This window comes from Cyprinodon variegatus, unplaced genomic scaffold, assembly GCF_000732505.1.
Source record: "Cyprinodon variegatus isolate N-32 unplaced genomic scaffold, C_variegatus-1.0 Scaffold42, whole genome shotgun sequence".
Taxonomy (NCBI): Eukaryota; Metazoa; Chordata; class Actinopteri; order Cyprinodontiformes; family Cyprinodontidae; genus Cyprinodon; species Cyprinodon variegatus.
The window spans coordinates 1,182,939-1,199,680 of NW_015150495.1; the positions used below are offsets into that span (position 1 = coordinate 1,182,939).

Consider the following 16,742-nt stretch of genomic DNA (forward strand, 5'->3'; position numbering starts at 1 on the left):
TATATATATATATAGCATAGCCAGTAGTTTTCAAAGCATCTGCATTCTAAATGGTCAAACTGCATGTTTCTGACTACCTCCCCCCAGGGCTCTGTCCAGCGGATCTAAGCCCAGGCGCTGGTTAAGCTGAAGGTTTTTAAAAATACTCTGAAATTGTGCAGATCCGCTGACTTACATTATGTATTCTGGTTGTGGAACACAATTACCTCTTTATTGCAATTATACATGAGGAAAGGGCAGATCTTAAGTCTGTGTCCTTCTGTCTGTCATTAAATGAACCTGAGCGCTTTCAGGGAGGTGAACACATGCGCTGCCGCCCCCATCAGCAGACAGACAGCAGTGCAAAAATAACCATGTTAGGGGAGGATTCCCAAATGGCCGGTCTGTCAAGCTGAATCAAGCAAGTCAGTTTTTTGGGGGGTGGGTTTTCTATGCAATTAAACGCACCACCGTCCGTCTCTATGTCATCAGACAGATAGAGATGTGAACATTGCCTCCAACATGGAGAAAAGATGGAAAAATAAAGAAGTGGGCATAATAAGCAAAGAGCAAAAAAAAAAAAAAAAAAAAAAAAAAAATAAGAAAGAAAAGTAGCATGGAATGAAACCAAATGCCCCCTGGACTCCACCCATAATTAATGCTGGTGAGAACCCTACACACAGACTTTTCTGCAGCAGTGGCCACTGATTAATAGCAGTTTGCTGTTTTTCCCTTCCTTCCTTCTTTTTTATGTGTTCATGATACCGTCGGCTCCCATCGCTCAAGAGTTTAATAACAACACGGTATTCACTAATCCACTTTATGTATTTTTCTTTTTTTAAAGGAAGCTTAATTGAACACTTCCAGTGACAGTCAGAGCCGTTATTTCTGTTGCAGTGTTCTACTGTGTGACGGCTATATGCTCCTTCTGCCCATGCAGGTAGCTTTGCTGTCCGGATCGCTTACACAGAAGTCTGATGGAAGTCACATTTAATTAGCAGGAATGTTGAAACATTGAAAAAATATATATATAAATTACAGAAAGAAAAAACAACTGAGCACCAAGGCCTAATGAAGAGGATAATGAGCCACACAGACCAAACAGAAAACCATTCAAATGTTTATGTAAAAAAAAAAAAAGAAACCTTTGTAAGGACAGTTTAAGTGATGTAATATGCTTATAGTTTCTAGAGGTTTAAGAATATCTTTATACTTGTTATAAATCCGAAACCATGCCTGATTAGAGAAAAGAAAATGCACATGTAGGATTCAGAATTTAACTAGATTTTATAATAACCTAATTCAACCAATAAAACACAAACTCAACTGATCAGACTTTCTCCTAAACCACACAAACTACAGTGAAATAGCTAAATATATAGTCCATATAGAAAAAAACTATTAAAATAAAAAATAAATCCTGTTGTGCTGGACATTGAGTTGATTAACCTCAACCATCCCTTTTATACACAAAGTGTTAAACCATGCAGAGATGGTTAACTCTGGCTGTGTAAAAAAAAAAAAAAATAAATAAGAAATGAGAGAAAGATGTCCAGCAGATAACAGGAGGGCTCCCGTTTTTTCTTCTTAAGCTAAAACATCTGTAAGGTTAGTTATATCAGCCACCAAAATAAGATGTTCCTTGAAGTTTAAAATCTCTGCAAGCAGTTAATTTACTGTTAAATGAGTAAAACCCAGTTTTAAAGTGGCTGTTTTCTCACATAACAGGCTAGAAGTCACTACTGCTCTTCATAAATTATAAACTTTCTGCTCATGGCAGAAAGGCAAAAACCATGTTTTCAGATATGTTCCTATGTTGGAATTTCTAGAGAGAGAGATGCGATAGTCTAAAATGGATTATGGTAACCTAAACTTAATAGAAAACACTAAATAACAAATGTTGCATGGCCCAGGCTGTACAAGTGGGAACATTTATGGACATGGCAAAAAAAAAAAAATCTCTGCCAAGTGAAACATTTTCACCTCAGGCGTGTTTTAACACTGAAGCTAGAAATTCATGTGATCGAATCAGCTTTCTTCTAACTTTGTTAGGCAAACTTTTTTAACACGTTTTAAACATTCTCGCCAGCTGTGGAGCATGGCACTGGAAATGTAATTCAAAGGCCAACAGCTTGCTGTTATTGATTTAACTGTGAACATCCCAACATGTGACCGCTTGAAAAACAAGCTGGGGACGTCGGTTTTAAAAGGTGAGGCTGTTCTTAGATAACCCCCATGTCCGGACAAAGTAGTTTGGAGTAAAATGCAAAATGTACATTGCCGGAAGGTGTCAAAGCAGATAAGGGGCATCAAATCAATGCCTTCTAGATATATTTTCCGATTTATTCAAGGACATGCGTTGGGTAACATCACTAAATAATACCTGGGTTTAGCTTGTTAATAAATATAGCCGTTTTCCACCAACCCAAAAAAAAAATATAAAAAAAAGGTTTCCTGAAGCTGCATCATATATATATATATATATATATTAGGGATGGGACGATTTATGAAAACCATTCGAACCGTTCCTGAGCCTCCACTGTGGCTCCCGTCCGCTCCCCTCTGAGTCCCTTGGAGATGGTAGAGAGCATGCGCGAGATGATTAAATTCAAAGCAGCAAAACATACAGAAATGATTCAGGGTTTCCGCGGATCATTTAAAATCATTACAATCCATTATTTTTTGGGGGATTTTTTCATTAATTTCATAAATTTTTATGGGATTTCGGTGTAACAATCAACATATACCGAATCAAACCGAACCGAAAACCGTGACCACGAAACCGTGAATCGAACCGAACCGTGGATTTTGTGAACTGTTCCACCCCTAATATATATATATATATATATATATATATATATATATATTGAACATGTAGAACTTGAGCACTATACCACAATCTATCTGGTGACTTCAGCAAGAAATCAGAGGAGGAGATACATGCTTTACTAAGACTTCTTCTTCTGATTGGCTAAAACTATTAGTTTTATAGCGCTCCTTTGCTACCATTGGCTGACAAACGCAAAAGGGATTCCGATTGTCTTTTTTATTATTTTATTTACAGTAAATTTATTTTTGAGGGATTTTTATTTTCCCACAGGCAATCGCTATGTGCCAGAAATCCGGAAACTTTAATCCCTGCTTTCATTTTCCCAGGTCAGGAAAGATCAGACAGCAAAACTCATTAAAATTATTCAGAGGTGCATGAGTCAAACAAAATTCCACTTTGTGGAAGATTTTTAAAAAAAGACGAATTATTTGGCTGAATCAAAAGCTCAAAAGGTTGACTTTGCATTCCATAGGCACTTTAAATAACTTTATTACCAATCAGAGATGCTTGAATTTAATTTAAAGCAGAATCCAACAATTATAATGAGCAGCTAAGTTGATCAAAGTTGTTCATGTCTTACCCAATCCTGGGATCATCAGGTTTTCTCATCTCGATAGTATGCAGGGGCCCATTAAGGTTTACAACATACAGGGTGATGACCGGGTTCTCTTCACCAGCCTGAAGAGGATAAAACAAAACATGAAAATCTAAAATATGTGGCCTGGTTTAGCTTTATAGTTAAAAGCAGTATGGGTACCTTAGGGTATGGATACTCCTTTCCCACTGGGTACGGTGATCCAGTGAACATTGGCAGCTCCATCTTAGGCACGAGAGTGTCATTGATGGTGGCATAGGCTAACCTGGCTCCATCAGGGGACCACCAGTGGGCGATGTGTGAGTGGAAGATCTCCTCTGGGAGAATGAAAGAAAAAAGTCTATCAGTCAAAATGACAGAGACACATTGGTCGTTTATTGATGTATCTGCTAAACATCTAGTCATTCTGTAGGAAGACGTGTCCAAATAGGTAAGATTATCGGCAGACACTTCTGTTGTGTTCTTAATTTGTTGGACCTGATGTGAAATTCAAAGAATTATATATATATTTTTTTTATTTTAAAGAGGAATGGATTAGCATATAGTGAAGAGAAAGAAATCTTTTTTTTTATTGGTCATTCTGTCATTGATGCAAAATATGTATTTGAACAAACTCAAGGTGGACTGCAGGTAACGCCACTTAGACCTTTTTGTGTCTATTTAACTGATCTTCTCAGAGGGATTGCTTACTAATCATGCTTGAATTAAAAAAGGGCTTTGAGTCGATGGTGAATAAGCAGAACCAGTACAAGCAAACCTAGAGGGATATATGTAGCCCTTAGATTGGTCGTGTATAATTAATGAGCTAATTCATTTAAAGTGAGAAACATCTTGGACCCATCTGGATCCCACTGCTCCTCAGGGCTTTACTCTTGGGCCACTTTTATTTAAACTATACAGTATTACACTAATTATAATAACTCTGTTAATGAGACACAACTTTAAATAATTTATTATTATTATTTATTCACATTCTCTGACAGTGACAGAGTGGTCACAATATCGTTAATTCAACAGGTCAACATTTCCATCAGTTTCATGCAGAAAAACACCATAGTGAATATCTTTGGTTTAATGACTGTCATCAATGACATTTTTAAGTCAGTTTTTAATAAAGTCCAAATGTCACAACAGACAAAAGGCAATGTGAGCAGACATATTAGAAATCTGTCAGTACAGATACTCTATTCCAGGTCTAAAAAGGGCATCTAAAAAGAAAAAAAAGCCTTATCTGGTTAAACTGTTGAAAACTGACAACAAATAAAAAATCTCTCCTGCTACCCTTTTCTTTCAGTACATTTCCCTGACTGACACCGTCCGTTTAATCTTAGTACGTCTCTCTAAAACCTACACACTGCAGCACATAGCACCGTTTGCTTAGGTCATAAATCACAGCAGCTTTTAATCTCCACGCACCCTGTTGACCGAACACACAACTCTGCTACGTTCCTCGAAATGAACCAAAGAGTTACTTCTCTCCCGGTGCAACAAAAGCACAGATAGGTTTTTGGCTTGTTACTTGCTGTGTAGAGAAGAGCTCCTTTTGGCTGAACTGACTTGAAACAATGTGTGATTACAGCAGTTTAGATGCTTCCCTCTGTTCTGCAAAACCACAGACAGATGGTGATTATTTTAACTGATAATGCAACTAAAGCTAACAGGTGAAACTTTATGTACAGCATAAACTAAGGCGATTGCAATCCTCCTTTCTTGATTTTTTGGCTCTAAAGTTAGTTTGCCTGCTGTTTACAAATAGCTCAACCTTGGCCAGATTTAATGTGGGGCAAATGTGAACATTTAAAGTGTCTTGCAGATTTTCAGCAAGCTTAACTTCCATGCTTTGACTGGTCCACTCAAACACCTGGAGATGAAATGAGCTCCAGTGCTTAGGTCCAGCTTCGTGTAACCTGGTTTCTATCCAGTTATAAAATGAACCCTCACCTCAATGCCAATTGCCTTACATTTAGCAGGAACATTTGCAAATCCTGTTTAAAACACAAAACAAAAATATAAAAAAAAAAAACCTATTGTTCAGCACAAACAGCATACTGACCACACCGCACTATATGAGGAAGTGAAAATCACAGCAGTTTACACCTTTTCCAAAGCTTTTTCCTGCTGTTGAAGAACCACATTAATTTTATTCCAGGAGTTTTCCCACAACCTGTTGATAGTGGTGATATTTATGAGCTAAATCGCAGGATGTCTCAAGATGTTTACTTTTCCGAATCCTCGCCAGCAGGCACTGCTGGTCGCTCCCCCTGTTTTCCATGCAGACCTGTCTGCGTAGTAAAAACATCTTCCTAGGTTCATCACCCAAAGAGTGGTGTAAGCCTTAAATTACATACTTTTGCCGCACAAACCAAGCTTAATGCTTCAAAGAGCAGAGATATTTGCACAGAAATTAAATAACACAGAGAAGGGCAGATGCAACTGGTTTCAATTGACCATCAAGGGTTATGAAAGGAAAGGGGAGTGAATAGAAATTCATTCACATACTAAGTGCTATTTCATCCTCTGACGTGGGAGCTGGCTAAGAGTTCATATGCCTGGCTGTGGTTTTCCTTAAGGGGCCGCCTGTGGGGCTGGTTTACAGTTGCCTTTTGTATCTCTGCTTCTTCCTGTATCCCTGCTTCTATCTCCGCTCACACTCAGCCTGGTTCTGCTGCAGGTTTTTTCCTGTTAAAAGGGAGTTTTTCCTCTCCACTCTCGCTACAAGTATGCTTAGTGTGAGGGATTGCCTTTGAGTCAGTGAGTCAATGCAATCAGCTGGTTTTCCTTAGATGGAAAACTCTGAACTCATCTGACTGTATGATCTGGTTGATTTGTCTCTTTAAAGTGCCTTAAGATGACATGTTTTCTGAATTGGCGCTATATAATAAACTGTTACAGTTTCAGACTTTTGTTTCTTGTGAAAACCACCTTCCCTCCACTTCACATTTAAAACTGCTGTTGGAGCTATTTATTCGTTATTTCTTTATCCATTTGAATTGTGTTAATTCCTAAACTTATATATTTTTTGTATTATTTACAGACTTTATTTATAGGTTAATTGCTGAATTTTGTGTATTTATTTTTTGTTGTTATCATTTTTTCTTTATTTATTTTATGTAAAACAGGAAGAAATGTGGGCTGTCCACTTTCTATAACTGTAGGAGCCTGGTACTGTAAGGACCAGCAGGCATTTGGGTTAGGAACCTATGGGTTTTTACCAGTGCAAGAGAGGTGACAGACCAAGGAATGTTTGAACTCTGTAATGTTGCAAGAAATATAGGAAATAAATCAACTGAACATCTACAAGTTTGGACATCAACTTCTTTTGCCTGCGTCAAGAAAACGTGACCCCAGTGCCTTATAGTGGCTTATTGGAACTTTATTGGATGTTTGGTTTGACAAACAATCGCCACTACAACTGCTCTGTGCTGGTTTATCACATAACATAGCACAAACAAAAAGTTTGTTTTCAATGTGACAAAATTAAGTACAGGTATCGAGTAAATTAACATGTTTATACGGGAACTGTATACAAAAAAAATCTCCCTCTGCGCACTGTAAAAATAATTAAAACATCAGCCGTTCAGGGTGAGGAGAAGGAATGAGGCTGTTGGTTGAAAAAAGCCCAGTGAGTCCAAGTGTACCTGCAGGCAGAGCTCAGCAGGACCTAATTGCATCTTACTTCCTGATAACGTGCAGAACAGTGAAGCAAAACACAAAACAGAGCTATACTACTTTTGGAAATAAATATATATATATATGTACATCTTTTTCCCCCCTGCATTGCCGTCTCCCCCTGCGGCAGCTTTAAAGACCATTTTGTGTGGAGTGGAACCAGCAGGCCGACGAATTTACTCAGCTGGCAGGAGCCCAGTCACCTTGGTTAGTCAAGGAGAACACCGTTACCTTCCTCAAAGCATTCTGATTTCTGTGAGGAGACGAAAAGGAGAGAGAGAAGGTAGCGGTGGGAGAAACACTTTTAATGAGCTAACTCTCATTTTCCCTCTTAAGTAATGGGGCTGTCTTGTTTTTTTCAGAGCTGCCTCATTGAGACGATCACCAAGGTGAGCTCATCTCCTTTTTACTTGCTCTCTGCCTTGCCGTGCAGACTACATTATGCACTGAGTGGAGCGCATTATTAATGCATGAGCTACAATGAGTTGAGTGGCCAGTGGGAAATAATGAGTGCAAGGTGACAGGCTGGAGCAGAATGAGCTGATGAGATCAGGAAAATCAAACGTTCCATCAACAACTAATGCTAAAGTTTGCCCTGAACATATTTAGTATCTTGTTACAATAAGCAAACTTGAAATGTTAATTATAGACATGAATGTGGCCAACAGGGGGCAGCAGTGCAGCACAGAAATATTAATTCTATATTTCTATAATCAAAGCAGAGCCTTTTGTTCTGATGTTTTACTTCTTGGCCTCCATCAGCTGCATCAGTCCTGCAGTAAACATCTGGCAATGATGCAAATTGATTGTGAAACACAATTAAATTCCGTTACATGACAGCAGAGAGGTAGCTTTAAGGCTGCCTTAATGATGTGCAAATTAATTAGAGGGCATGTCAGAGAGAGATCCCTGTCACTGGATTCATCTCAGCCTTTAAACAGAACACTTCAGCATTTAATTGAAACTTTAGCAACCATAAGAATGATCTCCCACTTAAACTGTGCCGTGAAAAATTATTTACCCCTTACAGATGTATTTTGTTCAGCCTGTTGAAACGTTTTACACCATCAAAAAATACACAAATGCCAAAAAATAATACAAAAACATTTTTAAGTGACAACCACCTGACATTTGTAAACCATCTAAAGATTGTTTCACAGATTCAGTAACCCCAGGATGTTAATCTTTTCTGTAGTTCTTAATCAGCGAGATCTGACGATTATTGTTACCTCCTTCATCGCCTCACTCCTCTTGGTTGTAACTTACACATAGGTGTCTTTTCATTTTTTGAATAAGTGCAGATGTAGACTAGTTAAGATGATTTCCTAGAGCCATTTTCTGCTTTACAAATAACAAACCACACCTGCTTTTGATAATTAGAAAGTTTCTTCTATGTCCCATTTTGAAGAGTGGCCAGAGGACTCAAAGGCTGGTTAGACTCCCCGTGGCAATGTGTCGCAGTGAGCTTGACGCAGACTTTTTTGATTTATGTTAGATTTTGAAGCTTGGTTTGCGTTACGTTCCACGCCAGAATGCAAGAGGTACAATCATGAACTAGCTGTGGGTCTAGATACAGCTAGAGGTGAGGAAGTGGGGGTCCCAGTGTTCTCACACACCTCGCTCTTCTAGCCGGTCCAACTTCGTGAGTTGTTTTCCACAATTGCGGTCATACAAACAAAACAAGCCAGCAAGTGGATGTAGAAATTTACCAATCAGAGGCCTCCTGTCTGCAGCACTATCTCCGGCCACCTCAAATTTGGGCGAGGTGCAGCAGAGTGTCTGTGGAGGGGGCGGGGACGTCTTTGCGCTCACTGACGACACCTACGCAGACGACCTAGTTTCGAAGTATAAATCAGCCTTAAGGCTGTGTGATATAATTACATTACACAATTAACCCTGGAAGACAGGAAGTCAGGGGCACTTAAGGAAGTCTGAAGTACATATAATAACAGGTACCTTTATTTTAGGTAAGGATTCATAAAGTTTTGCTTGGGTTACAAAAACCAATGTTGGATGGTTGAATGGATAAATGGATTAACTGGTCTATTTTTTAAATATGGCTCCCTAGTAATTAAATGGATTGTTTATTAAAAATGTTTGTTCTACGGAGAACAGACCTCAACAACAACAACCTCAACAACTCCCCATCACAAAGGGGTGGACCTGTCTTTGGTTCAATTTGCATGTTTTCTAAGCTATACTAAGGCTTTGTTGGGCTACTCTATAAAGCTTGGAACTCAACACTACTCCAGACATTTTTGAATTGAAAACTCTTCCTGGATGAGAACAAAAACATCTTCAAACTAGGAAAACAAAGGCCAGTGGGTTTTTTAAAAAACTTTTTTAGGAATCACTATGACCTGGATGACTGAGAATCTTCACCGCCATACTGAGCATAGATTCCAATACATTTAAGGCTTGTTATACAACTTTGCCAGCAGTAGATGATTTGATGACATTGAAAACATTCAAACGTTTGCGTTGTGTGTATTAAAGCTATAATGTGTAATTATCAGCAACATCTAATTAGTGGTAAGACTGCAGCACCACTACACTGCTCAGTCCGCCTACAGGCTCCTGTGGACCTCAGCAGTTCTCAGTCCATCAACATCCTCTCTAGAGCCTAGCCTTGGTCCACCGTCGTCTCTGCCTCCTCTTTCTCCTGGCGGGCTACTTCAATGTCCTCCTAACAATAAGCTGCATCCACTCTCCCTGCCTTTGGATCTCTCTCCACCATCAAATAACAATAAATGCATCGTTCGATATAGTTGGTCTTCATAATAACTGGCCAGTTGCAGGTCATGGCTGCTGTTAGTGTAGTTTACATTGATAATTTTATAAATTATATTTAATCAGTCTGTGTAGGATTGTATATAGGCCTAACTTGCTGCCGTCCCATTAGAGCAGAATGGCAAACCCTTTAACTAGTTTGTAAGCTCTGCACGGCCGTAGGTCAAAAGATGTCAGCGTTCAGAAACGGAAACCAATTCCCACGTGATTATAAATAGCAATTTCTAAGACATGGCAAACATAAAGATTGAGACATTAAGCTCATATCATATCAAATAACATAGAAATATATTATCTATACCATTTATGTCAGTAAATTGCTTTAATTATTACACACGGTACCTTTAAGCTTCTTTGATGCTAATTACCAGCATTTTGCAACAAGATTGCATATTTTGCCCCAATCTAAAACATATCCACCTGATTTCCTTTGATCATTACAAATAAATAAAAAAGAAAAAACATCTGGCTCCTGCAAGACTTTGCCCCAATAAGAAGAAAAAAAATGAAATCTACATTCCCTTTTGTTAATCTTTCCCTCCTCAGTAAACAAGTGTTGATTATGCAGTTACTTTATGCCCTGCAGGCTTCGACACAAACAGAGCGATAAACAGAAACAGCCAAGAGAACGAGCCTCTCGACGCAAACAGCCATCTAGCCAAACATCTATGAGGCAAGAACAAGCTGAATCAAAGCAACAGTGGGTTTTTATCTCAGAACGACAGAGCCCAATAAACAGCCGATTCCTGTGGCCGCGTCGCACTGCAGGATGTGTCAGGATGACTGCCGCCTCAGTAATCAGACAGCAGACAGATGACAGGACACCTGAGGTGTTTTGGACTGTAAACTCACAGCTGCTGTCACTCCTCAATGTGTCCTGGTTCTTTTAATTTTGCTTTTAATTTTCCTGCCTTCTTTCCTTGCACACTTCAAACACACGAACACACATTTGTGGATTAAAATAGCACTTCAAACCAAGAGGATATCCAAGCCCAGGAGATTATTTGGCAGCCTTTCACCTCTCTGCCCCCAATCGGCCACAGAGCGACACGCATAGCATAAAGGACCTCTCTCCTCCACGGTGGCATACCGAGCCTCAGCTTGACCTTGGCCAGAGGAGAGTCTGAGTCATTAGCATGGAAAATGTTGTGCCTTGCAGTCTCACTGGTCATTGTAAACATCACAGAGACTGGCTCAGCTTATAAGCTGCCCCCTGCAGATACTTGCATCACCGCTGGGCCAAAGCCAAATCTTTTTACAGGCTTACAGATACAGTTTTTGGAAAGGGATTTTCTCTGACAAGAATGAAAAAGGGGGCTTTCACTTTATTTACAAAGGTACAGAAATAAACCCAATAGTCAACATAAGCCCAAAGCCAACAATCTTTGTATTGTGAAGATGTGAGTTTCTTCTAAAAGTGTTAATGGGGAATAAAAACCCTGCTCAAAATAATTAGAATGTCGTAAAAAATATAAATTAGTGTTTTTTTTTCCTTTTCTGTCATTGTTTAAAAGTCATACTCATAACGATTAGAGATCGTAAATTAATTGAAGCCGCCTTTCTTTTGAGAAATAGACAATAAAAAATTTAAAATATAACGTCTATGAAACATTTAATATTGTTAAAAACAAACAAAACAAATTACAGCCCACTCTGGTGTGGGGCGTCCTAGTGCAGGGATCACTGTAGCCTTAGGAAAACTGTCAAACAATGAATACATTGGAGGAGTTGGGGAGCCATAAAAGAAGTGGACTGAAGCTTGAGTCAGTGCACCATCAGCCAATCAAAGATGGATCCTACAAATGGATTGTAAGTGGCTCACTATAATGTCTCACCAAGAGGGTATCCTCATTTCGGTACTGATCAATCTATAACAGGAAATTACCTATACACACACATATATGTACATCAATTCCTCTGTGCAGGCGGTGTTTTGTCCTTCAATCTCAGGTCCTTTACCAGAGGCCTGGAGGCTTGAGGGTTCTGCAGAAGATTTAAACTCTTCCAAGGCTGCCCTCTTCTGGACAGATATCTCAGATGTCATGACTGTAATCTGTGGGAGCCACTCTCTCAGTTTAGGGGTCACTGCCCTGAGTCTTCCAACAACCACAGGGACTACACTGGCCTTCACCTTCTCGTGTTTCTTCTTCTTGATGTTACTGTTACTTGGTACTGCTACATCGACCACTACCACCTTCTTTATTTGCTTGTCCATCACTACTGTGTCCAGTTGGTTTGCCATAATCAGTTCATCTGTTGGTATCTGGAAGTCCTTCAGGATGTTAGGTTGGTTATTTTCAAATAACCATGTAGGATGCATCACATTTTGGTCTCAGGACTTCCAGGCAAAACCTGGGAAAGATGCTCCTGCATACTATGCCGGCCACTTGGTGTGTCCATGTATGCTGCAAGCAGCTTGCAGCCTGATGTTATTTGCTTTGTTAGTCACTGCTGCCATGATTAGTGCCTCTCAGCTGCCTTTCAGTCCAAATTTGTCTAGCCACTGCTAGGAACTTGTAACATCAGCCACCCCTTCTACCTGCTGGTGGTAGATGATTTGCATAGGCCTGTCGTTCCACAGAGGCCCCTGCTTCTCTTCATTCTCAGGTTTAATCTGCCTGAACTATTTACTCAGCACTTCATCAGCGGTGGCCATCTTTTGGATTATTTTTTATTATCCAGGATAGTGGTGAGGGTTCACAATACCCCCAAGGCTATTTCCATACGCAAATAATGTCTGGGTTTTATTTTTTGAAAGGAGTTTTTCCAACTGTACTTCCATGGAATAACCCAGTAGCAATCAGCGCCTACATGACTGATTTAAGGATTTAACAGATTTGATTCCAAAAAGAAGATTTAATAATTTAGAAACGACAATAATTATTTTTTGTTCCAAGTTATTTTTCAAATAAAGTTTCAATAACATCACTGATAGCAGCCTCATAGAAAAGCAACTACTTAGAGCAGATAATTATAGATAATTAATAATAATTTTATCGATGCGCATACTGTATGTTTTCAGGAACAAAGGCCTAAAAAGAGAGTTCACATCAGATGGTTACATCAGATGGCACTTTATTTATGGAGACTGTTTTTATGGCTATTTGGAGATCAACACCTGTATTCCATCTGTTTTCTTAAGCTGGGCATTCATTCAAAGAAGAAGAAGAATCCATGTTTGCGAATGCCCACTGAATGATTTGCCCGAGACGGTCGACTGAAAATCAAACGAGTTTGATTTTCTCCCGACCTCATGATTCCTGATCGGGAGGTGGTTGTGATGGGCTGATCGCCCCTTGTTACGACCAGGCTGAAAGTTGGACCAATCGGAAAATTCTCGCACGACTGGAAAGTCGCCCTGAAAAGGACAAAAATCGCAGTATAAGCCCGGCTTTAGCTAATCTCCTTTAGGGCTGCTACTGTCATACACACAGAAAAAGCCACAATCACCGGGATCATGTGACATAGAACATTTTTCTTTTAGAGATTATGATTTAAATTCCCTAAAATACTCTGTTATTTATTAGCTAAATGGCTCCTATTGTGGTTGTAATGCTTACATTTAGACTAATTATTTAGTAATAAAAAACTTCCAACATTAACAGTTATTTTCATGACATATTAAAAACATAATTTTAGAGAATTAATTCTAAAAAAAAATTGAAAATCATTTGGAAATGTGCAGGAAGTAGTATCCAGTTTAAAAGGGAATTTGAATCAAGCATTAAACCAAGAACATCTTATTTATGCCTACGAAACACAATCTTTCATATTTCGGTCACACCTAGCTAGAGATTATTTCATAGAGCATTCTAAGACCGTTTACATTTGCCTGACTGTATTAGAGTGGAAGATGTGTTTTATCTTGGAGTCAAAAGATTCCTCCATCAATAAATGATGAGTGTAAATTACTGGGCTTTCAGCAGTCCATAAATAGGAGTCACAAGGTTAGATGTTGCAATCACGCTCTGATTAATGTTAAATGTCAGGGAAGGAAGAAAAAAACCTCAAGGATGAACCTGGATTTTAATACTGATTAATGCTGCAGGTGGACAGTATTACATATAAACAGAAAGCTTTTTACAGGCTTTATGCTGCTGATAAGGTGGAATTTGATGAGTTCAGAGTCACCGAAACCCTCACAGGTCACCCCGAGGAGCTTCATTTCTTCATTAACAAGAAGCCAAAATGTGAATAAGTCAGTGTTCCTGCAGAAATGAAGGCTTGGCTTTTTGTAGTGTCATGTTTTTTTACTATCACAACATCTATCAACCTGTATCGCCTCTGTTGTTCGAGCATAATATACACAGAGTAAATTCATTTAGTTGAATCCAGCTCATAGTTCCAGTTTCTACATTGACACAAGCAGGTGAGTTTGATTGACGGTGCCCCTGGACCTTTGTATCACAATGTACAACTGAACAACATGCAGGCAAATAGCTTATTGATTAAATTTCTTTATCCACTAGGTTTTTAAAGAGGGAAATTAATAACATTTTTAATAGCAATTTGTCTTAAGAAGTTAAGAGCTACATACCAGAAATGTTAGTCTGGCTGCTAACACTTGATAGTGATTTTGGTTCTCATCACTAATGAAACATGCAAGAGCTTAAGAAAAAATTGGGTATAACAATGTCACTGTACATATATACAGTATGTTTGAAGCATATTGATTTTCTTTTTATAACTGGATGCAAATGTCCGTCTGTTATAAAAGAGTTAATCTTACTGTGTCATTTTATCATTGTGAATTGCACCTTTACTAAGGACAAAAGGTAATCTGTGGTTAAAAATGTACATGTTGTGACTTTTTTTTTTTCTTTTTTGGAGTTTTTGTGGCACCAGTGGATTGTTTTTTCTACTGTAGGCTGACAGGAAAGGGGGTATGAGAGAGGGGGAGAGACATGTGGCAAAGGACCACAGGTCGGATTGGAACCCGAGTTGGCTAAGGGTTGTGCGCGCTAACCACTGCACCACCTGCACGCCCGGCTGGGTGCAGTTTAAAGGGCTACTTTTGTATATATTTCTAAGAATATGGACAACATTTTTTCCTTCCTGTTGTAGATTGGTCACTTTAGACCAGGGGTCACCGACGTGGTGCATGCAGGCACCAAGGGGCTCTCAAGGACCACATGGGTTGCCCCAAGCATCTTCTGAAAACTTACCAGTGGACTAAGTTTGACATTTTATTTTATGCTGTGCTCTTATTTTTTATCATTTATAGAGCATTTCCTCATATCCATCATTTAAATCAGGCATCCCCAAAGTCAGTCCTCGAGGGCCGCTGTCCTGCAGGTTTTAGAGGTTCCCTTGCTTTAGCAGAGCTGATTATGATGATTGCAGTTGAGCAAAACCCTGTTAATCAGCTTTCAATTGAAATCAGCTGTGCTGGAGCAAGGAAACCTCTAAAATCTGCAGGACAGCGGCCCTCGAGGACTGACTTTGGGGATGCCTGATTTAAATCATGAAAGCATTTATAGGAATATCTAGATATATATCTAAAAAAAGATATATATTTAAATATATATAGCTAAAAAAAAGAAATTAAAATATACAGTACAAATATGTTTATTACCTATGACGTTTAGGTAAATGCTGACTCCTCCAGTTTATAGGTCAGTACTGGTAGCCCATGACTTAGTAGCCATTAGTTAGCCCTCAGTCTTATAAAGGTTGGTTACTCCTGCTATAGACCATAAGCTTATGTGATTACTTTTATCTCAAAATTGCTGTTTAAAAGTCAGAAGAAAAATGCTCTTTATTTCTAAAGTGAGTTTTACAGTAATATATACCACTGTTAGAGAGTTAATGACAAATACCAACTGTTAGAGCAGTAAAAGGTTATGGTTTTGGCATTTACTTAATCATATTTAGTTACTTTAACACAATTGCTTCATGTTAACAGGGTAGGACATAAAACAATTCTGTTAAAGTAGCTAAATATGATTAAGTAAATGCCAAAAACAGTTGCATTAATTTTTTCAGTGTAGCTTGATGTAGACTTACGAGGGGACTTTCTGGAATATTTGACCTCTGAATTTCTCCAAAACGTGACCAGAAAGGGTGCTCTGGACTACATGTTTCTTTAGGACAAATGCTATTATTTTTTTATTAAGTCTTTTGTAGAAGATGAAGCGCTAGTTAATGTTGGTTAGCTTAGCTTCATAAAATTTTTTAAATGTACCCAAAGAGTCAGCTCTAATATAATCTCTAAACACTCAAACTCAGAAGGAGAAGGAAGGACAAAAATTTGCTTGTTTTATTTCAATTTTCCAAGTAATTTTAATGATTAATTTTTGAGATTAGATAAACAAATGCCAAATTCTTCATTAGATGCAAAACCCCTGCTGAAATCTTTCATTATTGTTCATTTGTAAACAAATACAGAACGCCATAACATTTATAGCCCTTTGCTAATTTGCAAAGCACTTCTCAGACAGACCAAAATGAACAAAAAAGAAGACTGTAATAAAACAGTCATGGGCTTAATAAATCTAAAAGCTATCCTCTGATGGGTTATTTCATATAATTTTAATATAAACCTAATCATATTTGATGTTTTTCAAAATAATGGAAGTTATATATGAAATAGCCTATCAAGAAGAACATAACAGTCAGTCTAGTTGATCTTTTTGCCTTAAAAAGCCTTTTAGAGTTTTTTTTCTCTCTATAAAGTGATTGTGTTGCTCACGTACAAAGCATATAGTACACTTCTTTGTGTTTTTATTGTCATTACACTGTCAAAAGTACAGATATGTGTATAGAAATAAACTCTCTGCATTTAACTCATCTCCTTGGGGAGCAGTGGGTTGCTATGGTCTTGCTCAGGGACCCAGTGTAAGTCCGTGGGAGTGGGGCTTAAACCCAGAACCTCTGGCT

At 38.5% G+C, this 16,742-nt stretch overlaps 1 protein-coding gene across 5 annotated transcripts in view; it reads right to left on the reverse strand.

The window, feature by feature from the left end:
• The window catches only part of dpp6 (dipeptidyl-peptidase 6), a 329,860-nt gene that overhangs the window by 31,170 nt on the left and 281,948 nt on the right, over positions 1–16,742 (reverse strand). For all 5 annotated transcript variants that reach the window (XM_015370176.1, XM_015370175.1, XM_015370172.1 and 2 more), the window contains exons 9-10: positions 3,567–3,721; positions 3,390–3,487 (exon numbers count right to left, since the gene is read on the reverse strand). In XM_015370176.1, coding sequence (XP_015225662.1) covers positions 3,390–3,487; positions 3,567–3,721 — 253 coding nt within the window. The remainder of the gene's footprint in view (positions 1–3,389; positions 3,488–3,566; positions 3,722–16,742) is intronic.